The following is a 24,447-nucleotide window of genomic DNA, read 5'->3' on the forward strand; positions in this document are numbered from 1 at the left end:
AGCAATGAAATCATATACTTACTGATAATCAATGACACACACTTGTGTTGCTTTTCTCTTAGAATGATGGGGAAGTCGCCATTATTGGTGCATAGAGGCTGCTGCTAAGTTTAGGCAGTTTGCACAGGCTTCAGAGACTCTAACCCAAAATTTCAATATTCCCGTATTTAAAGACAGCACCATCTTATTTAGACTCTTCCAGCATTGCAGGAAATCTGTGCACTAATTTGACTGTAGCTGGAAGGGTGTTAAAACACATCTGTGACTTCTGAGTTGGTTTTGGTTTTGTTTTGTGTTTTTTTTCCTTTGTATTCCTCCATTTGCCACTTGAACAAACAGTTTTTAAACTCGAGCACTGATTTGGTAATACTAATTTGATTTTTTAGAAGCTGAAGTTGCCTTTGACCAGCAAAGAGGTTGAAAAAGAATCTGTTTCCTCAAAGAAGGATGGACATTTTGAAGTTCTATTTGAAGCATAATAGTACATTTTAATTTATATTGGGAAATGTTAATCACCGACCTTAACTTCTTACCAAATTAAAACCTTGGTTCAGCGAATCCTTAAGCCTATCTTTAATTTGACCATTAGTCTATTGAGTTTTAGTCACTTAACTAATCCCATTTCCATTTAGCAAATAATTTAAATTTGTAATCTGACTTAAGTCCCATTTCACTGAAGATTTCTTGCATGCTTCAAGTGAAATATGTGCTAAAGGAAACAGGATTCAGATCATTAACCCTGCTAGCTATTTTGCTCCAGATTATACCTTGCAACTTTCCCTAAAGCACAGTGGATTGAGGTTTCTCTGCTCTCCACTCTGGGTGAGGCTATCTGTGCATTAGGGTTTTGCTAATGTATTTTCAGTTAGGGTTTTGCTAATGTATTTTCAGTTAGAGATACGAGAGGGTGGAAGTTAATAGTGCAAATGAGGTGTTTGTGGAGCTTCCTTGTAGGCACAGATTATACTAACAAAGGAGGTTTTTTTTTCAATACGCATAGAAGAATCTAAATATAGTGTGCCATTTAGACATGTACATATATTTTGTCTGTTGATTGGTTTGACATTAGGTATTGAAACACCTTCAACATGGATGTTTGTGGGATGACATACTGTTGAGTTTCATGTAGCAGTAGAAGTCACATTTGTCATGTAGGACATGCTTGTGAGCTAGTGTGCTAGTGCCCTTGACTAACAGCACCGTTTCCACAGGAATTGTTACAGCACATGGTAGAGTATGCTCCTGGATTACCTTTTACCATCTTGCACAGGCACAACTATTCAATGAACTCAGGTTAGTAACCTTTTAGGGAAGACATTTCTAAACTGTGATATGAATATTCATAGTTGTACACATATGATTTAAAAGTAACATACGGTCGCTTCTGGAGCACTATCACTCACACACCCTCCTAGAAAATAGGAAACTGCTGGTGCCACTGCTAAATCTAGAGGTGCTGCCCAAGCAAATGGTGATGGGTCTTACTAAAGTTCATTTGCTTCTGTCTGCAGTTTGGATCACAGAATGTGCTGCTGACGCATGCAGCCGCTTCTTTCTGCTTTTGAAGTATGAATAGAGCAATAACTTGCATCCAAAACTTCCCTAACTGGTCATGTGAAACCTGTAGCTGGGAAAACTGTAACAAATATTTTTAAGGCTACTGTACACTAGAGTCCTTAAATTTATCAGAGGAGGCTTTGACTCTTGAACTATAAGATTGGTTGCATGGTTTTAATTTATGCAGAATACTATTAGAATGTTAATTGTAAAGCAGTGAGAGACCTGACTCTTAGGCATTAGGGATGGGTGTAAAGAAGAGATCTGGTGTAATCCAGCATAGTAAGTGTATAAATAGTGCACATCTAATTAATGGCTTAGAAGATTATGGATGGTGCATATGTCAAGGAATGATATATCGTATCATTTTAATCATATTTTGCCTCTGACACAAATGATCCCATGCAAAATTCAGATGGGATATTAGGGATGTTGTTTCAATATTAGGGTATCGTAGTTTCTTGGGGCTTTGTTCGTCAAGTTTTGCTTCAGAAAATTTAGAAAATAATGGCTGTATTTTTCCTCTGGTGGATCCAGCCATTTCTTAACAAATCCTATATGTGATTCTGTTAAAGTTGGCTTCACATCTAAGACTTTATACTCTCAGAATTGATAGGAGTTTTGGTATCACTGGAAACCGATATGAGTCCAAGTGGCTTCTGTTTTGCTTGCATAAACTGGAAAAAAATACAGGTGTGACTACAGAGTGCTCTGTTTTGCCCCACTGTAACTCTCAAATAAAATGGAATACTATCAGCATTCAGTAACCAGCTCAATCTAAAGCCATGTTTGAAGGTCTCTTGTGATTGTGATGCAGAAAAGCAGTGGAAACATGCCACGTTTCAACATGTTTTCCTAAAGAAGGAGTCTGTGGGTGAGTCACTATTCTCTGTTGGCTTTCTCCTCTTTCCATTATTGGAAAGTTGGCATCTATTAGCCAACTTCACCTATTTGTGACTAAGAAGTAGGACTCTTAGTGGCACAAATGTCAGTGGCTGGGTAGGAGAAAACTCAAGGAGTTTATAAACATTTTTTCAGAGAGAGTCATTCTGTTCTGTGTTCGTTCCCAGATAGGCAACTAGAGGATAAGAACTAGTCACCAAGGATAAGTAAGCAGAGAAGCTTAAATTAGATGACCAATCATAACACCTATAGCACCTCTTCAGCCACTGCTGAGCAAGTAGGGGATGTTGAGGATGACTGCAGGTAAGGAAAAGGCAGCAAACTGGGGAAATTGAAAGGAGTTTAGGGGTATAGTAGGAAGATGTAAACCACACTGACGGGAAGGCAGGCCCCTGTCCTGGGTTCAGCAGTAGCAGTCATTTTTTCTCCTTAGTAGTTGGTGCAGCCCTGTGTTTTTGACTTTTGGCCTGGGAATAGCGCTGATAACACCAATGTTTTTAGTTGTTGCTGAGTAATGTTTACTCTGACCAAGGACTTCCTGAGTCTCATGCTCTGCCAGGGAGGAGGGGAAGCCAGGAGGAAGCAGAGACAGGACACCTGACCCAAACTAACCAATGAGGTATTCCATACTGCAGCATGTCATGCCCAGGATGTAGAACTGGGGGCAGTTACCCGGAAGGGCTAGTTCACTGCTGGGTCAGGCTGGGTATCAGTCAGTGGGTGTTACTGTATTCTCTTCCCTTGTTATTTCCTTTTATCATTATTATTATTGGTGGTAGCAGCAGTGATCTGTGTTATACCTTAGTTACTGGACTGTTCTTATCTCAACCTGTGGGAGTTGCATTCTTTTGATTCTCCTCCCCATCCCTCTGGGAGGAGGGGGGGTGGGGGATGAAAGGTGAGGGAGTGAGCTTGGACTGCATGGCTGACTTGCCAACAGGGTTTAAACCACGACAAGGCCTTAGTAGTAGTACCACTAATGAAGCGTCCTCTTACTCTTTTTTTCCCTTTTTTTAAGTATATAATCCTGTTAATAGAAAAATAGTTGAAAATATAAAAGTTTCTTATTTAAACAAATTCACTTTAAATCCAGCATGGATTTTTGTGACCGGGTTAATCTCTTAATGTACTTTGAGATAGCAGCATTTACTGTGTCTATTTCTGTTGAATTCATATGCACAACCATTTCTGTAGCATAAAGAGTTAATGGTTACTTTGCTTTAAAACTTACCATAGTACCAAAGAGAGGAAGTTATATTTCAGGTCCTAATTTCATTCTTTTAATTATGACCTTTTCAGATATGTTAAATTAGATGTTTGAAGGAAGTTCCATCACTACTAAGTCATTTAGGATTTCACGGAGATTATTTAAACCACTTCAGTTTGTTCCTCAGCATGTGTACAGCATTAATGCTGTAGAGTATTATTAGTGTGTACAGAGTTAGAAGAGTAAACTTGTGGGTTGAGTGTCATCAACCTCAGGAAGATCAAATCCCCACATCTCATGCTAATAATGCAGTTCTTGTCCATTAGAGACAGTGGAGCTTCCTGTATTTCCATCTGAGAGGAGGTCGCTGTGCAACCAGGAATGCAAGAGTCGTGGAGCCACCAAAAAACCTTTGCACAAAAGGGTTGATGCCTTGGTGCAGTGATGAACATATTCTTCTGGAACAGCTGGGGAGACCTGAGGTCTGGATCCGCCTAGGGCTGAGAGTTGTTTGACCCCAAGCTAAGGTTTAGGAGCTGCTCTTTGGAAAATACGGTGTTCATACTTCTCTACACAGTTAAGTGGATGTTTGTGGCTTGCAGTGCTGGATTTATGTGCCTGTATCTAATATCCTAATTAAGGTCTCTGTGGTTTTTTGTGGATTATCTTTTAAGTAACAAGTTTTTGTGGGTAAGGATAGGCTGATTGTTTTATTTTCAGTATTTTTTATTTGCCATGTCTGAAGTACAGGTTTGTTACAGAAATAGTAAGTCTAATACTTGTGTTTAAAATCCTTCCTATGAGAAGGTTTTAATGAAAGACTGGGCTTCTTTCCAGTACAGATTTATGTTTCAAATCTGAAATGGTTTTGTAGAATAATAATAAATAATAAATCCTGCATAGCCACTAACAACCAGGAAACAAAGTAACAATAGAAACCACCAATTTCCTCATTTTTAAGGCTGTAAAATAAGAAATAAAGATAGGATGCATTTTAAATGAAAATGAAAAAAAATAATTTAAACAAAAGACTTTAAAAATCTCTTTGGAATAATATAATTATTACTTACCTTAGGTACCAGGTGGAAAGAATTATAGAGAATGGGTTTGGTTGTGCAGTGTCACACACTTGCAGGGGAAGCTTACAAGCAAATAGCAGTATTAATAAGGAACTAAAAGATCTAATTAATTTTTAGAAATACTTAATTTGCTTGCCCTGTGTACTTTAGATCTCTCACACAGTGTGAGAATCATGATTTTATATTCATTGTGGACAGTCCACTTACACCTATGAAGAAATGTGCGCTTACATCACATAGTTATATGGATAGTATATCAAAGACAGGAGTCCATTATATATCTGAGTTTCTGAGGCTTAAATCTCAAAGAATGGTTTCTTTAAAGAAATTAAATTATCTTGAAGAGTTTCCAGTCCGGTTCTGGTAATATATTTACATAAACCTTCATTTTGTGATGGGAATTTTTATTCTAAGACATAGAAAGTGTGCATTTTAATTAGAAAAACCTGATTATTGCAAAAGCTGCTGTAGCACTGTGTGTACTTCAATCTGTTCTGCAAAGTCCAGTTGAGACAAGTGCTCCTATTCCCAAATAATTTATTACTTAAGAGCCCTCAAAATCGGTAGAAAATTTTTCACCAAAAAAAATTCTCACTTGCAGTCACGGTTTTGAAAAAAGGCAAAGTAACCAAAAGGCACACTGCTTTCGCTGTGCTCAGAGTCTTAAATCAATACAGCTTCCATCAATGGATCACTAACCCCCACTTGCAGCCTAATAAAGATTAATTGTAATGGACAAAACCAGTAGACTAGTTTTTGACGGAGTTTATCAGTGTGCCATCTGCTGGTGATGCAAAGTGAGTGACCATTTCAAAATCTTGTTTTTTCTATAGTGCTGAACAGACACATCTCCAGCTGGAGACAGTAAAAGCAACAGGTTTCTCAGCATCTTTGATCACCTTTAACTCAGGGCAAAGTCATTTAGATTACCTGAAGAGAATCAACTGTAGTTATAACAATCTCTCTACTTTTTTAAGATGCCCGCACTTACCTTTTTATGCTTCTTTCACGTAAAAAGGAGATAGAGGGGGCATTGTAAGCATTTAGCCAAGTGTCATATGTGTCTCCTTCTGGAATTATAACCTAGCTCTGACATATAGAAAATACTGGAGCATTTAGATGTGAGTGAAACCCCTCTGATTCTCAGGTGTCTGCTATAATCTAGATTTCCGGCATATATGTGAGGGGTTTTTTTTATCATTAGGACAAACATCTGCTGAAATTTTATAATCTAACATTCAAGCCCTCCCAGAGATTTACATTCTTTAAACACATTGTAACTTTAGGAGCTCATGGGTTTCAGGGTGGATATCCAGCTAGACGGTGAATACCACTTGTATGTAATAGTGTATGGCAGAGAAAGATAATACCTAAACAATAAAGAACGCCTTTATTGGCAAAGGTTTATAGTCATTATGGAGACAGTCATTCTAAATCTAATAAATTTTTGCTGTATGTTTGGAAATTTATTATTTTTAAAAATAATTTAGGATTGTTTGCTCATGTATCTGTTTAAATCACAAATAGAGATTAGAAAGAATTGAATCACAGGGAGAATTTAAAATGAGCCATTTGAAATTGATACAGATGAGCAGGAATGTTGTCATTTGGCTTTAAAGAAAACAGTATAAAGATAGAACAGTTGCAGGATAGGGTTGAAATAATATGCAATAGCATTTTCTCTCCCCCCCCCCTTTTTTTTTTAAAAACGTTTTCTTGCCCCTTTCCTACTGCTGATCTGGCAACTTCACAGGAAAGTGGAGAGGGAGCACTATTTTTGCAGGCACTGCTTCTAATACTGTAAAGCCACAGAAGCCCATACTGTATAAAGGCCACATACTAATTAAAAATTGCCCTGGTATTTGTTGTGCTTTGTAAGAACAAGGATTGAGTTTATTGATGCAGATTTAGCATCATTTCACAGCAGGGTCCCAAGAAAATACTCTGCAAATTTCCACATATGCTAATGACTTTCATTTTACTTACTTTGTTTAATGCTTTTTGTCGCTTCCCAAACTATTTCCAGTTACTTGAAATTTAGTACAGTATGTCTTTTTATATATCTAAGGCCCTTTGGGGAAATTATATTAAAATATTGTTAATGATTTGTTTTGCTGCAATCTACTAATTAATAGTCAGACACCAGGTTAACCATCTTGTGTGACACACTGTTGCACTTAAAATAGAGCAGTAGTACTCCAGCAGTCTTTATAAAACAGTTGGAAATGGAAAAAAGCTCCTGGAAACCCAGGTGCTGGACATGCAGGATGTAAGAAGCCATGACATGTGGGATTAAGGGGCTTTTAACATGTGGCATGGCTTTCATCACGGCTTCTGCAACCCCCAGGGAGTTTCTAATTATATCTGCCTTTGTCAACCCAACTGAAGGCCACATAGAAGAGATGCCCACTCATCTTGGGTAGTCCTGTATGCTGCTTCATCTGGTGAAGAGTGGAAAGCTGGAGGTAACCAGTAAATGTACAGCAGTGGAGTTAGTGCCCCAGAGCTGTAAGTGCCTCCAGGTGCTAGGAAACAGCTGGCAGTTGCAGACATTTGAACTGACAGATGAGAAGTGGGGTGGGAATGGGAAGACCATATGGGCCTTGATAATAATAACAAATCTGTAGAAATTGGTTGTGGGGTTTTAGACTTGTTGTTAAGTAAATGTGGTATGTGTTTCTTTGTTAAAGAAACCTTGTTTGTTTTGCTTTGCATTTTGGGTGTGTTGGGTTCCTTGAATGTTTTGTAATAATAGTGTATCTCCTGTTCAGATTTGTTCTAAATGTGTTGCAGCTACTTAATTAGTTCAGGTGCAGATCTTTCAATCACAGGTTGCATAGCAGACAGTGAGTGTGCATTGGCAGTACAGTATTGTTTCTGAGAAGGAGTTGCAAAGCTTTTCATTCAAGTTCCGTCATTTTTCATAACAACTTGTTTTGTCAGCATCTGCACTTGCCTGTAGAGTTCCCAGTCTATCAAACTGCCCCAAGATCGAACGGCAAACCAGATTTTTTAAATTGTATATTCTCATTGATAGGATGAATTTTTACATGAACATAATTCTCTTCAATCTATTAAATTTACATTTTAGTATAATGCTTACCACACTCATTGTCTACGTACAGAATATTTTTTTCACATTAATCATTTGACATAATGATAAAATTTGATCAATAGAACTTTGAAACAAATTGAAGGATAGTGTAAGTAAGAAACTGTGGCCATGTCTCTGTGCAGTTGAACAACCAATGTAAAGTTCAGACTGAAATGATGTGTAACTCGCTGAACCAGTGAAAGCACTACTATTGTACCTTGGTGGTTAGATTAAATTACTTAACTGCATTGTTGTATTTGAGTAATATCTTCACGTTTAAATAAGCTCTTTTTCCTTTATGAAAAAGAGCCAATACAGCTGTTCATGAGCTCTTTGGAGAAAGACTCTACTTTTTTTTGTCTGTAAAAATACACGTTCGTTCTCCTTCTGACTTTTGGTTCTTGTTTGACACTTCGTTAAAGCCAGTGAATATCGACCTCTTACCATTCCTAGATGTGGTCCAGCAAGTCCATTTAAAGGACAACTAAGTACTAAAAGTAATGGTAAGTAACTTGTGCTTTCATCAGAAGGTTGGTTCCTTTATGTGAATTCATTGATTTTATGATTAAAATGTTTTTATAATTAAAACTTTTGCATTGATCTTAATTGGTGATGTTAAATAGTACTTACATTTAGTAATCATTACTGAAAATACGTTTGAGGAGTAATTTTTGCCTTGACTGTATTGCTAGCTACAAATAGCAAGATAAGCAAATATGTAACAATATCACATCTGTATTAGCTGGAGTATGTGTATGGTTGCTGCATTAAAGAACCTTTGAGGTTAAACATTTACAGTGAGAGTAGTTTACGTGGACCAATTTCTGTGCCATACTGCCACCCTAAGCACCTTTTGCAAAAGAGCATAGAACGGAGAAACAGGAAATTTCCATGCTGATGTTTTTATAGTTCAATTTCAGCCACTTCTGTAGCTATTTATTGAGCTAATGTCTGACTGGGGGTGGGGAGCGGAAGCAGACAGGATTATTTCATATGATGGCAACTGGTAAAGAAAAATGACTACAGTTGAGCAAAGAATTTAAGCACACAGTAATTTAACTTTGTGACTTTGAATTGCAGTTAATAACTGTTTAAGATTTTAGTACTCTTGTGCCTGCTTTTATAACATTCAAATACATTTAATCTTACAGCTTTCTGCATCGACTCCTCTCAAAGTCTGACTAATCAATACCTGATCAGAGACCACATGATGTTTCATTATAACAAAATCCTTTCCGCCAAAGGTAAAAACGTGCATTGTGAATGAACCTTCTACTCAAAGATTTAGCTTATTCTCCCAGAATGAGCTTGTATTAAGAGGGAATGAATTGATCTGTAGGAAGTGTAACTTTCTTTCTGTTTCTTACTCAAAGTGATGTCAGCAAGGAGATATGGCGGCTACTTAGTAGTTTAGTAATTAGAATTGAGATTGAAGTTTTGTAGTTTGGAAGTTTATTATGGAAGATACTACTTAATTTTAGGGCATTTTGTGCTGTATTTGCTTCATTCTGCTTCTGATGAAATAATGAATTATGAAATAATATGCCAAACTGAAAATCATGGAGATAGTGACAACAGCAGACATACAGAATTTATTTTAGAAATGAAGACAGAACATTTCTAGTTAAACTTGGACAATTATGTGTCTTTTTACTGTTTTTTTTTGTTTAAAAAATGTTCATTAACTTTTTTGTAGATACTGCAGTCAATGTTATTGTTGAGTTTTAAGGCTTTTGAAAATTGCCCTCTGTGTTTACACATGAGAAAATCATGTTGCTACTCTGTTTTTTTAAGCATTAAAAGTGTATGGGGTTTTTGTCACGTTTTTTAATGCTAGAAAGTACTTGTGTTTACCAAAAGACAAATATGAAATCTGGAGCCTATTAAACTTGTACATGTTTGTATGTTTCTTAATTATGGTGAGATCCTGAACAAAAATTTTTCAGATTTAGAAATGTGTGATTACTCCACTATGAACTGACAATATCTTCTTGTCAACGCTACAATTGAAACTAAACTGCATTACAGCCAAAGGTTTTTTTTTTAAGGTCATGTAAGGAGTCTGAAATACTATGTTTAAAAAGTTAATATCATGCACAAAGTTCAGAAGATCTGTAAATAGTTGTTAATTTTGTTTACAGTTCACAGACTATTTTCATTCTTCATGGCATAAACTTCTTGTAGGGCTCCCAGTCCTACAATGCTACAACTTTTGGCAGGATGTCCTGAGTATTTAAGTTAAATGCCTTCTTTCAAGACAGGTACACTGGGGCTTCAGATTCTGCCAGAGTCCATGCTCAAAAGTATACTGTAATCTCTCTGCTATGTAGCATCCTTAGTATCCTCAGATGTGCAATTAAATGCCATCATCACAAAATTTGTAAGGAATCATCATTTAAATTATGATTCTTTCTTTGAATATTTATTTACTTTAACATCCTTATCTCAAAAATTCTCTGACTGTATTAATATCAACCTAACACTTTAAATACACAGTAAATAGCATGTTTTAAAATAGAGAAAATTTGCTGCATTCTAACTAATTAGTCTTTGTTCTGTGTTGATTAATGGCTACCTTTTTCTAGCCTTCACAAATACTAAGTAAATTTTGACTCACTCCCATTTGTTTTTTTTCTTATTTTCAGCAGCTGTAGACTGTTCAGTGCCCAAAAGTAGGCTGTCCAGCATCAAATGTAAGTATTTGTGCTACATTAATTCTGCAAAGGCTTCTGTAACACTAACTTAATAGAATAAAAGAGACGGAGGAATAGAAGCATAACAATAAAATATAACCCTTAATAAATATATACTTATATATAGTATATAGTCTGTATTAATTTATAAATATATATACAGCATTCATATATCTGCTTGTTTCTTCAGCTTTTTGCATCCTGCTCCAGGTATTTGTAAGAACTGTGATGAATGTAATGCTGGTGAGATGGACCTAGTCTGTCAGTGATGTCGGTGATCATGGTTAATTTTGCTAAGGATCCATGTGCAGCTAATGGAGCATATAAGGGGAATGTAATCATTTTCTCTTTTCTTGTGATGTAAGACTGAACTTTGAAGAAGAGAGCTTACAAGTGCAAGGTCAGGAGAAATTTTGGGAATGTTGGCTTCTGGGAGCTAGGACTGAAACTTCTTGCTCCATTTCGCAGTTACAAGCTCCAGAGCCTGGACTAAACTGCAGTTACTTTTTCTGCAAGTTGTCTCATTTCTTAACACTGTTTAAAAATATCAGTACTGTAGCCTTACTTCATAGACCAATACTTTCAGATCACTGTTTTATGGAATACTAAACGAAGTGTATTAGTCAAAGGAGTAAATAGCAGCTGTTTGTTAACATAACAAATGTATATTTCTGTGATCTATTGGTCCTTTTCTCTAATGCAGTATTTAGTTACAACTGCTGAATTACTGGAGAAAAATCAGCTATTCTCTTAGGATGGGAAGATAAACCTTCTGAGTACAGAATTCTTTGTTGTTAGTCTCAAATCCAGGCAAGCCAGAGTTATACTGCTTTGTAAAATTATCTGAGTAACTAGAGCTTATGCAGGAAATCAGTCATCCTTTTAGTGAAATACTAAATTTCATCAGAATTCTTTTGCAGTACTTCCACATAATGTTTCGAGTCTGATTTAAAGAAGCTGCACTAATATTAAAGATACAGTGTGTGGGCTTGCCTTCTGCTTTCAAAAGGTGCAGTGCAAGTAGCAACAGTGTTGCAGGGACGTCTAGAATCTGCAGATTGCAGTAGGAATTCAGGTCACCTGTTCTTCAGAGTCATCTGGAAAAAGCCTTCTTTCTCATGCTCCAGCTCTACCAAGATTTGCTTTGAAACCCGCATGAAAATACAGGGTTGGTGTAAGAAAAATATTTACATTTGTGTCTTTGTGTAATAAAAACCTCATGTAGCTGTTCTTTCTGCATCTGCTAGAATCTTTATTTCCCTAATTAAGTATTCTTCTGTACCTTTTGAGGTATTGGGTCTTTCTCAATGCTAACAAATGCCCATTTATTTTTGAGTCTGCTGTCTTTACAGATAAAATGCTTCTGAGCTGATAGCTTGGGTGTTTCATACCTGAGTGAATTTCCCTGAATAATGAGTTCATTTTGGGAGGCAGCAACAGTGCCTTAACCTTAACAGATAATTATCATGACACTAGCAGGTGCACTCTGAAGTGAGGAAATTTCCATTTCGGGTAGCAAGGCTCTGTGCAATTCTTTTCTTTCAGTTCATTTTACTTAGACCGATATCTGACTATGTAACTCTGTCCTGCTCACAGACAGAACATTAATCTCCTATACAGGGTGTGACGGAAACATTTCACCTTTGTTGCTGCTTTTGTTTTAACCATCTGTTTGATAAAATTGGTACAATAAATCCTCACTAAATTGTTCTTTCACGTCTTTTCATGCAGGGCTAGAAAATGCTGCTATGTTTTATCTTACTAGAACATGCATGCAATCGCCACAGCCCTTAATGTCTCCTGTTCACAAAGGAAAAAACTTAGTCAATAGCACAGGATTCATTTGGAAGAAATGTTGGACTTATTTCTTAGTCTCCAGAGCTGAGTATCCAGTCTGGTTAGAGTTTTTTATCCTTAGGTTTAGCTCAGTTCTAACATATAACGTTCGCTTGATGTTCTGCACTGAGAAGAATTGTGCAATTATAATGTGACAGTGAATTTGCCATCTTTAAAAATCTGTTTAACAAAGCAATGAATAATGTTGTATTTTTTTCCACATAAAAGTGGCTTCTTAAGACAGAATTTTGTCTCTGTCCTGGTTTTCAGGTTTATTTTGTAAGGTGCTTCATGTTCTCTAATAAAAGTGAGAGTGCCAAGTGAAAGAAAAAAAGTAAAGTCATAAAGCAAACTTATGTAAACAATATGTTTTTATTAGAATATTTCTTAATGTGGTGTTTTTACTTTGCAGTGCTGAAAAATGTTCCCAACTACATTCCATCTTAAATTATATACATAAAGTGCTGCAAACACTTCTTTTTCTCGCAGTAGAAAATTTCCATTTTTTTTTATCTGCAAGAGTGAGAGAAATGTCTTGACATCTGATTTCACTGGAGTTCAGCACTTGCCCCCGACACAAAGCTAGAATTTATACAGGTTGATTACTGGTTCTGTTTACCATTTCAGAAGAGGGTGTACCTGATAGAGATAAGAAACACTGGTTCATAGATTTCCTGTTTAGTGTTGTCTCTTCAACAGCTCAGTCTATATGCATTGTCATTTCTCCTAATGTTTCAGGGACTGAAACAGGGGTTCTGTCACATACCTGCTTTCATGGAATCACAGACATTTTGGTTGTAAGGGACTATCGGGTCATTTAGACCTCCCTGAGCTTCCTGTTCAAGATAAGACTTCTGCCAGCGCTAGATCAGTCAGCCAAGTCTTGGCTGAGAGAGATTCTGCAGCCTGAATAACCCGTTCCAGTATCACAATATCTGCATAGCTGAAAGATTTTTTCCAGATGTCCAATTCAAAAGCTGTCAGGATTAGAACTAGAAAGCTTTTATCATGGTAATTCCAGTTTTAAAAGGCAAATTTTGGATGGTGGAATATAAGGGGTTTAGATGCCATAGTTGAAATTGTTGTTTCATGATGGTCAATGGCAGAAGTGTCTCAACTGCAGCAGGTCCAGGATTTTCATATATGTATTTGTACCAGATACTTAAGATTTTTCTTTCCTCATAAGAATCTTTAACAATTAATATTGATACTCAAATGTGTGCATGTGTCCTGGGTTCAGCAGTAGCAGTCATTTTTCTCCTCCTTGGTAGCTGGTGTAGTGCAGTGTTTTGACTTTCAGCTCGGGAACAGAGCTGATAGCGATGTTTTGGTTTGGCCAAGGACTTTGTGAGCCTCATGCTCTGCCAGGGAGGAGGGGAAGCCAGGAGGAAGCAGAGACAGGACACCTGACCCAAACTGACCAAAGAGGTATTCCATACCACAGCACGTCATGCCCAGGATGTAACTGGGAGTGAGCCGGAAGGGCTGGGAGACTGCAGGGTTGGAGGAGGTATGGGTCGGTGCTTGGTCGGGCTGAGGGGGGTGAGTTATCGGTTGGCTGGTGGTGAGGTGTTGTATTCTCTTCCCTTGTTATTTCCTTTATTGTTATTATCACTGGTGGTAGCAGTAGTGATTTGTGTTATACCTTAGTTACTAAACTGTTCTTATCTCAACCCGTGGGAGTTGCATTCTTTTCGATTCTCCTCTCCGTCCCTCCGGGAGTAGGGGGAGGGCAAGAAGGGGGGAAGTGAGTGAACGAGTTACCTGACTGGGTTTAAACCACAACAGCATGTAACTTATTTTTTTCTGACCTGCTTTCTTCATATGTTTTGTGACCTGAGATCATTTTATAAGCAGATAAGAATGCCACACAGGCTGAAATTTGTGCAGAGTTAGCAAAGGAATAATTCCATAGGGCACATCTACTTTCAAACTCTTCATTATTGGTCTCAAGGTATTTAAGGTTTAAGACTACACAGACATCCCTTGTCTAGTATCTGGACTATTGCAGACTCTAGATGTTTAGAATGAAATTGATAATTCAATTTATTTCATACTTAAAATGAGTAGTTGGATTTTTTTCCTGCTGTTCTATGTATTGCTCATCAAGAACTACAGATTTCTGTAATAGCCAACCAGGTGTTACATGTTCAGGTGTTAAGCTCAGTGCAAGGTATCATTTGTAGCGTCTCTAGTGATCCACTGGAGAATAGTTTTTCTTGCTGTGTCTTTTAGGAAACAGATTGCCTGAACCATTGGCTGTCATTTCCACACAATGAGCGTATGGAAAATGTATTGAGAAATAAAGAAAGGAAAAGGATTTTTAGAATATTTTCAAAATTATTTCTGTTTTCTGGCTGGAGGTGGGGCACACGATTTACACAGGCACAGTGTCAGCATCAATATGACTGAATATTGGCAGAATCTCTAGTGTCACTGAGGCTGAAGTGTTTACAGCTTTATTCTTCCAGTAGTTCAGTACCTGTCGTTTGCTCAGCTGAAGCATATTATTACCTTTTTCTCTTTGTATTCGTTGTCTTGTTACTTAATTCATCCCAAATAAGGTTTCTGTTCCCCCTCTATTTCAAAAGAGATTTGGGAAGGGGGGGTAAGTTTTCAGTTTCAAATTCTATGGTTTATTAATACCGTAGAGTTACAAATCAGAATTGCTGCAGATAGTGTTAAAAAAAAAACACCCCCTGAAAATGTGCTTCACGTACTGCTAAAGTAGCAGGTGAATATTTCCCTTTGGGGTTGTTGCCATGAATCAGTCATTAGTGTTTAAGAATTAAACATGATACTGTAGTTGGCAGTGTCTGGCCAACTGAATGTATTCTGTCCTTAAAGTGGATTTAGTTTCCACTGTTCTTTTCCTGGTATCTTAGCTGGCAGCAAAGTAGGCAAGCTGCCATGCCACTGGGCTAGCAGTGAGCGTGTTCTTGTATATTAGATCAGCCTTGCTGACTTAAAATAGTTGTTAAAATGTGAAACTTCTTGAAATGTGAAACTTCTATGTTCAGAATTAGTCCAAGCATGTTGATTGATACCAGTAGCCATTAGACGTCTATGGTTGTGGAATTTGTGCCAGAAAACTTGACAAAAGCTATGCCAAGTAAGACAGCTGCTGCTACACATGCCTGGTTTCTGACAGTACTAACTTTTCAACCCATATGTTTAGAGGTTTTCCAACAGGGCATACAAGCTGAACCCGGTGATTAGTGTGGTTGGGAATGCAGGACTCTTTGATACTGAGGAAGGAGGTGGGGTGGTGGGGTGGTGGAGAAGAAACAAAAAAATTATTCTGAGAAGTTACCCACCAGAAATCTATTTTAGCATTACGGATCTTGAATACTTGGGGGGAAGAGGGGGAAGGGAAAGGAGGGGTTGAGGGATGGGAGAGACAACAATTCATACTGATTAGTAATGCTGTTTTCCTACTATTGAGGGGGTTAGGTTCAAGTAGAAATATAAAGAACTATATATTCTTGTATAATTATGTATTTAATTTTTCCTCTGATCACATAGTTTACATTATATTTGTCTACCCTTTATGCTATGAAAAGCAAAGATCTATGAAAAGCTGTTTTACATATTTTGTTGTAGCCGCTGTTTTACAGGAACCTTTCACAAAATCTTCCCATCTTTGATTCTTAGCTTTTCTGTTGAGTCTTGTCCTTCCATATGCATTTCTGAAAATTAAAGTTACAAGCAACTGATGAAAGTTCTTAAAGTCAAACACTCAAATTGTTGTAACATGTATGTTTTCAGAGTTCACGTATGTCTTTAGAAAGGTGTTCTAGTATATTTATTAAGCATGAATTTTTTGAGAGCAAGAAAACACACTGTATAAAAAAAATCTTTATAAGCCTGCACTTTTAACTTAGTTCTCTTTTCTTTTTGTAGAAGTTATTTACTTGAAAGTTTTGCTGCAGAAATGTTTTCTTTCTTTTTTATGAGGTAATTAATTTTAGAGATGTATTCAGTACATCAGAACCACATTTTTCATAGTCTGTAGTTGCAAATAGATAGTAGATCAACTAGTCTGACACCATGAATTAAGCAGACCAAAAATTTTGTCCAGTTGTCCTAATATGGAACTCAACAACCATACTGAATATGATAAGTAAGTCACATAGACAGGAAAGGCCTGCAGTCTTGAGCTGTAAAGATCAAGAAATAGAGAAAATGTGATTTCCTTCTGCAGTTGTTTCAGAAGTTAATCATTATTATTGAAAACGTGTCTCTGATTTTTAATTAGATTTACCTACTTTAACCGTCTGTCTGCTGGGGAGTGGGGAGTGTTGGTTTTATACCATTTTCCTCTATAACTGAGGAGCATAAAATATATTGGCTGACAAAAGTATCTACAAGATACCTTTTGGATGAGGACCCCATATGTGGATCAGATGTAGATGGAATTGGAATAATCCTATTCTTCCAGCCTCTCCTGAAATTCCTCTGAAGGATTTATGTCTCACTGTTAGGCTTTATTTCCAAGCTTTAACAATGGCCAGATTTTGTCATTAGTAGCTTTGCCAGGCAGGATCACATTCCTGAAGTACATACCGTGATACAGACATTTTCTACTTGATATAAGCAAGGCTGTAGAACCAAACCCTTAATAAATCCTTTGTCAGCTTTTATAGTGGTGATTCCTCCCTGATTTGATGAAGCAGTGCTGCTGGTAATGCATGTGAAGAACTGCAGAATTGTCTCTTAGAGTTACGAGAATTAAAATTTCTGCGTTAAGAAATTTAGATTTAGACTTACGAGAAACCCAAATTTCACACCCAATGGCAAATTCAATTTGCATTTGGTGAGATTTCACCGCAGATGCTTAAATGATGGGAGATTTATATAGCGCTAGGAAGCTGATAGTAAAAATTCTTACAAAAGGAAGAGCTTGCTTGCAGAAGTAATACCACCGGTACACTGAACATTTTAATTGTGTATGCAGGCACTTCAAGCTGAGCAGAAATGAGGTTAATGTTTGCATTGTTTATCTAAGAGAATTCATAAGGGAAATAATAACCATAAGTGTGTTTTTGCAAAAATAGCTGATATAATAACACAATGGAGAAATGCTTGGTGTTGGACAATTCTGAGATACATTGTTCTGCGAGCTGAACTCAATTTAAGTCTAACTTAGTATTTCATTGTCTGACATTGATTATTTACATCAAAAATGAAATAACTTGAAGGTTAACTGCCAATTGTACTGTGATGTCACATAAGATAAATTTAGAGATTGGAAATTCAAAGCGAAGGGCAACCACTAGCATTCTGAATCGCACTGTCTTTATAAGCGCAGAGCTTTCAAGCTGCTTAGGAGTGTGGTATGTATGATTATTTTATTTCTTCCGGGTGTATGACATTGTTTCATAACTCTAAATATGTGTCTAGAAATGCTGCTGCAGCCTAGGCGTAAGGAAAAAAGAATCAAGCCCATAGAGGGAGCATCCTAACTGGGAACTATAACAATGTCATATCTGCTTTGAAAGTGTGGTGTGCTCTTTGTGGAATGGTTGTTTGCCTAGGTGAAAGTGTTACTTCTATGACAGATTGATCCATGTTTTATAGGTAGCTCTTTATAGAGAATGCTACAGTTTCATTTCTAAAATTCGTAGTCTTCCTTGTGCTTCCACTCACAACAGAATTAAGAAAACAGATTCATGGGGTGGGTGCAGTAATTTATGGAATTTAGTTTCACAGAGTCTGAATTTATCTGATATATAAAAATCATTGCTCTGTTTATATTCTAATATATTTTCTCTTTACTGTAAATCTTTGTGGTGATTTTGAGCACAGTTAATGAGATATAATTAAAGTCTCTAATAAGGCTTTAAAAAGGACTCATGTTATTTGGATCTATAGCCTGTATTTTTTTATTCCTAAACATTTAGTTTTCCCTTTTTAGAGTGATGGAAAAAACCAAGTGGTTTTCTTTTTTGCTTTATTTGTCACAAGAACTCTCTTGAACTTATTATCTTGAACTTTCCCCATGTTTAACTCTACAAGTATGATACATTTTTGGAATAAATGTATAAAAAAAGACTTGCAGTGAAATTAAGTATCTGTTAACAAATGTAGTTGGTGTTTACCTGCCACTAATCTGTGGCAGTATTCCAAGGGCACTCTTGTCATATTTAAGTAACCTCATTGAAAACTAAAGAAGCTGTATAAGTGATTGATTTGAAGCAGAAGGTATCTTCAGCAGTGAGCAAGCAATTAACAGAAAACATCCCTTTTAAAACTGTTTCTTCCTGAATGCTACTCTCATTCTTTCTGTATATACTATATTCACATCTGCAGGTCAAGTGGTTACGTATGGTGGCCGTAGCTCCTATCAGTTGTATTGTAATTAGTGTCTCAAAGGTTCAGGCTATTTGTATGATACCATTTTCTGTCTGGCTAAAGTCAGATGGACTGATTTTTCAGTCCCTGCTTGGACAAAGGACATGGGAAGTAAGGGGAGGTAGGCAGCATGCATGTTTTTGTGTCTGTACCTATACCCTGTCTGTGTTACTTGCTGACTGCCTCAGGACGATACTAACTTCCACCCAGCTGTCTGATTACATCTGCATTAACTCTTTTCAAGAAGAATTTATCTCTTGCTTGGCTGGTTTCACAGTTCCTTGCTTTTACAGCTGATCTAGCCTGAAAATTCGCTGATTTTGGCAACAAGATTGGTACACCACTGGGATTTTTCTGCTATTCTGTTTTGCATATGCCCGCTTTGTCTTTCAATATGCATGAGTGACTCTAGCTCTTGGAATGCACTTAATGGATTAGCTGATCTAAGCTCTCTATTTGACTGATGCAAGGCAAAGACTGTATTTCCCCTACAGGTGACAGTAATCCCAGTGGGTCATTCTGATATGCAAAGATAGCCTTAACTGGCGTACTTACTGTTCTTCCTTTACTCATGGGCACAAGCCATGCTTTAATTGAGAGGAGTCATAGCTAGCATACAGTCCTGGAGGAGGTTTACGTAGTAGTTTGTACTAGTTGGCTTTGATAGTTTTCAACAGTGGTAAAGGCAGAGTCTGTCCATGTGTGTTAAATCTCAGGCTTTATCCTGTGGAGGGCAAAATAAGGGCAAGAACTCAGTTTTGCAATAATATTCACACTGCTTTGCATTTTACCCAGAAAGTCCTGTTAAGCTGTGATATGCAGGTAGAACATGCAGTGAAGTGATAAAGCTTGTCTTGGCTTACACAAATCCACTTTTCACCTAAGCAATTGAACGTTTTTGTTTCAGGCGGCTACATGTGCTTGCAAGATGAGTCACCCATACTTGTCTATGATTTGCTTTTTTGCTTCATAGAGCTCTCATTCACTGGTTCCTTAAATATTTACTCAACACTTAAGGTGGGTTTCAACCTGCCATTTTACCTGAACAGTAGGCAAGACTTGAGTTATTGCAGCTTCCATGCATGTGCAAACACAGACAGGCTCTATTGGCTGACTGTGAATAATTATTTATCTCAAACATATAAAGCTTCTAACCTGTAGCTAATTTTTGAGTGCTTGTGTCTAACTTTTTAGACAAATGCAATTAGAAATAATAGTAATTTAAAATAGCCATATAATAATAATTTAGCATAGGGAGAAAAATATTGAGTTTTAATTATTTAATGGTACAGTATAATTTTTTCTTCTGTTGCAAGGCATATTTTAATTCAGCTAATGTTTTTCCAGTAATAATGGCAGCTTCGCATTGTAAGTACCCTAATGGAATATGCTGTATAAACCAGCAGCCGTAAAAGAAATTACTTGATATTTTACGTATCAGTTCCATGAGGGATGAGAGCAAGGACTTTTCATCTGGAACGTTCATTTCTAGTTTAAAAGAGGATGAAAATGTTTAATAAAATGAATTCACATACTTAAATAATTGCTAGAGATTAACATGTCTGTGGGGTTAATGTATACAGATGAATGTATTTTAAAGGTTGACTAAATGTCCTCAGATTGCTGTAGTTCTCAGCTCTCTGGAAGAATGTACCACACCAATCCCCAAAGTTACTTACATTTTCATACGTTAAGTATAGTAATGCACATGCAGATTGGGTTCTACCTACCAGAGTATGATATAAATGCATTACAAAACCAGAGAAGAAATCCACAAAGGCCTTTATGTCTCTGTGTCTGTATCAAAACATTCATATACATGGGTCTGTGTTAAGTGAATGAAAAATGTAGACAGCAGTTAAAATGGGTTTCATTGTGTATGCAGACTTCAGAAGTGTACTTGCTTATATAAACCCTCTTCTTTCCCGTTTGAAAAGGAAATTATTAATGGTTTTCATCAGCCTTATTTGGATTTTTCAACTTTGTGAACTTCATCTATGGCACCTGGGTGCTCACAATATACAAAAACTTTGGACTGTATTATGCAAGATATCCAACTCGATAGTAAACTCAAACACAGAAAATTTACCCATCTTTTCCAACCCTAATTATTCTATGATTCTGTGATTTTGTGCTCCTCTCTTTACCTGGTAGCATAGATACCCAGCTTGTCTTCTGTGCTGCATGGGCACTGTGAACAAGGCCTTGGACTGCAGGGCAGTGTAGACTGATAACACTTTCCCCCTTGATCTGACAGTGGTACATTTACACTGTTCACCTTCATTTTTTATGTTCTTGACATGAACTTGCTTGTTTTGCCACGGATTTCTGTACTGGGGAGGCTACTTGCTATTTTTCTATGGTGTGAGCAAGGATTTCTTGCATGTCAAATATACTAACGGTAAATGTGTTTTTGTTGAGAAACTGGATGAGAGACCAGTCAAAGGGGTTCTATCTGTAAAAAAAATAAAGAGCAAACTTTTGAGCAGAACACTCTGTTACAATATTGATCTTGGAATTCCTGTGTAGTGGTGAATTAGTTCTGAGATCAGAATACTTCAGGGAAGCTAGGGTACAGCTTCAACTACCAACATACTCTGGTATTCTAAGAATAGAGGTAGCTTTTTATAATTTTTGTGTGTTGGAGGTGGAACACATCTCAATAGTCTGACTTTGCTGAGCAATTGGAAACCTCTCTGTTTTAAGTCATGTAGGACAAAAAAAAAGAAAAATATTTGAGTTTGGATCTGACAAACTTTATCTCTCTCCTAAGTTGCTGACCAGCAAAGAAGAGAGAAACTGAAAAAGAAGATAGCCAGGTGTGAAGAGGAAATGAGTGTGGGTAAAACTGCCTCCCAGACCAGCTCAAGAGAGAGCGGAAGGCTGCTGGTATCCCCTTTTGGAAAGGTAGATACTTTAATTTTGTTTAGTAGATATCATAGTGTGCTTGCCTACCATAGTTGACAGCTGTGCAGCAGCTCTAGTGGGAGGGCTGGCATATTTCAAGCAGCAGAAAATAGACAAGGATCTTCCTGGCATATGCATGTGCCAGCACCAAATGAATGTCTCGGCCTTCTGACAAAGATGGCAGGTATCTGGAGGAAAAGTGCTTGTGGTAAATTCAGGCTTTAGTTAGCCTTGAATTCGCTTGCTTTCATCTCAGCTGAAATTTTAATGTCCTCTCTCAATCCAGAGCTTTCTACCATTTCCTAAAGCAGAACTGCAGTTAGCACTAACTATTCCAGTGGAAGAATTGGGAATCTTCTGTTTATTTATTTTCTGTATCCTAAGTCCTACTTTGGAAGTACATTTCATATCTAACAGTATACTACATGCTCAGATTGCAGTTATTGAAAGTGAAAATAGTACTTAAGCCATCAAAAAGTGCTTTTCTGTCTGTTTACATAGGTTCACTTCTTATGGCTCACGTTTCATCCAGATATGTGGTACATATTTCCAAATAATAAATAGCCTAATAGCCTACATTCTCTTGTTCAGTGCTATAAAGGAGCAATTGCAGCTTAAAGCAGAATGATGTTTACTCTGTTGATTTTTAATAGCAAATGCTTCATATATTGTTTAAATATTCATGGAGCTGGAGAACATTTCCAGGTAGCACAGAAAACTCACTCTTAATTTCTTTGTGTGACTAGTTTGGGTATTTCTCTAGCCATCAGGATATATAGATAGGTGACAGCTGGAAAACAAATTCTAAGGATGCCTATTAAAGCATATGATAGAGGAGGTTTACCACACAGTAATCATATGATTGCTGTCACTGTTTCCGTTAGGAAAAAGCTGATTATACATCTTCTGTTTGTGGAACTGCTCCAAAAATTGTCTTGTCGAATCAGGATATTTGTGGGTTGAAATGAGATTCAATACAAACTTGAAGCAGTCAACCTTGCAATATTCCAGGTTTCCAAGGAGGTAATGGCAGAGTAGAATGTGGTCCTGTGCTTAGTAAGCATCTTACAACATTCAGGAGTGTAAAAAAAAATAAAAATAAAAGGAAGAAAAGTAGACTTCTCCTGGCTTTGCACTGTTGCATTTAAATGTAAGAATACAAAAGTTAAATTACCTTCATAATGAATAATTTATTGTCTAATAAAATGTGGCTCTTGTAAAATGTATATCAATTTGAGTGACTTACATACACACACATATACATATATATAAAAATATAATAACCCTTCAACTCTGACAAGGTCAATGTCTAGATTATAGCCTAAATACATGCTAACTCCTTCAATGGATGCACCTGATTTTATGTTTTCAAAAGGCTTTATTCATCAGCATTCATTCACATTTTATGCGTTCTGATAGGTCTGGTGCCTTTATTCCATCTTTTTAATTTTTCACATAGCTGCATTTACTATTTTTTAATACTGCAGTAGAGCACAGAAACTGTTTTCAATTGAGACTGTGCTTTGTGCATGGTAAAACAAAAAAGAAGTAAAAATAATTCCTCTACATTATAAATACGTTACACATTTCTTAAAACCTTTGTGATATAGTCAGTGTATTTTATTATACACTAAGGCAACTATGAAACTGAACAGCTGTAATGTGTCTTGAATCTGACTTGCCTGCTGTTTGACTTTTTTGCACAAGGGTTTAAATGCACCAGAAGAGTGATTTCTTCATCTGTTGTATGTAATTATAAATGTAAAACTACTGTAATGTGAGAATCTGCTATAATATGTCATGAACTGCGAAACTTACTTCTGTTGTGGTTACCTAGATTTCATTACTGACTCTTTGAAATAGCCATAGATTTTAATCGAGGGTATTTTGATCTCAGTGATTAAAATACTCCATCTAGAGCCATAGGTTGAGGCATGCATTTCTATACTTTTAGCAGAAGACTTAAGTGAGAAGCAGAGGAGCAGGCTTATTTTCAAATGGCACAATGGAGCAGTCTTTGTATGGCATCACTAGCAATAAATTACTTAGGGGACTGATTTGTATCTCACAGCGAAGCAGAGGGGCAGGGAAAGCATAAGATGTGGTGGGGACAGCTGTACTTCTCTTCTGCTCCTTTCTTTCCATGTAGTGTAATAATGAAGGTTGACACCATATGTGAAAGCTAATCAAAATAAGATGATAAACTATAGATACGGATTCTGAAAGGGCTGCTAACTTTGTGTGGTTTTGTGAATATGTAATTTTTAAGCTTATTTAGACTGAATAGCTTGAGGATTGATAAGTACAGTTTTGGTTTCTACTAATTTATCTGTCATCAAATTACTTATATATGCTCCTTCCTTAATGAATTACTGTTAAGTTTTCTCACAACAGAAAAGGCTGCTTGACAGTCTGGAAAATACCAAATATGCATAGAATGCCACTGTACATAGTCTTTCCAACTACTGCCAGGGATTGAAAGCAGTCAAATCTCTAGATTTTTATTTTTTTTAAATTTTTTATTTTTCCATAAAAAGATGAGTTGGGTTTTTAAACATGCACCTGAGTTAGCAGGTCAAACTGTATGAAGGTCCATATGACTTCTCTCTGAAGCAAGAAAACCTGGATTGGGCTAGCCATGAGTAAAATCTCTGATTTGAGCAAGACTTGGTATTTCATATCCCATATTCAGATAATCCTGTTAATAGGCATCTGTGGCTGCTAATGAAATTTTTTAATGAAAGTAACCCATGTTAAAAGTCAGTTGGAAGAAGGCTGCTCCACAGGAGGTAACTTTTATCCATATTGGAATATCCA

The 24,447-nt window shown here is 36.8% G+C and overlaps 1 protein-coding gene across 5 annotated transcripts in view; it reads left to right on the plus strand.

Annotated features, from left to right (window-relative positions):
* SPATA7 (spermatogenesis associated 7) overlaps positions 1-24,447 on the plus strand; it is a 40,998-nt gene that overhangs the window by 2,420 nt on the left and 14,131 nt on the right. Inside the window, exons 2-6 of one of the 5 annotated variants that reach the window (XM_057413404.1) lie at positions 2,628-2,763; positions 8,263-8,343; positions 8,992-9,084; positions 10,486-10,533; positions 21,497-21,630. In XM_057413404.1, coding sequence (XP_057269387.1) covers positions 2,745-2,763; positions 8,263-8,343; positions 8,992-9,084; positions 10,486-10,533; positions 21,497-21,630 — 375 coding nt within the window. In that variant the 5' untranslated portion in view covers positions 2,628-2,744. Of the gene's footprint in view, positions 1-2,432; positions 2,764-6,949; positions 7,219-8,262; positions 8,344-8,991; positions 9,085-10,485; positions 10,534-21,496; positions 21,631-24,447 lie in introns of those variants that run through there. The other 4 variants (XM_057413403.1, XM_057413402.1, XM_057413400.1 and 1 more) reach the window with 4 other exon arrangements.

The sequence above is a fragment of the Pezoporus wallicus genome, unplaced genomic scaffold (genome assembly GCF_028554395.1).
Source record: "Pezoporus wallicus isolate ANWC-B61680 ecotype Strahan unplaced genomic scaffold, APGP_CSIRO_Pwel_v1 contig_3017, whole genome shotgun sequence".
In the NCBI taxonomy this organism is placed as follows: domain Eukaryota; kingdom Metazoa; phylum Chordata; class Aves; order Psittaciformes; family Psittacidae; genus Pezoporus; species Pezoporus wallicus.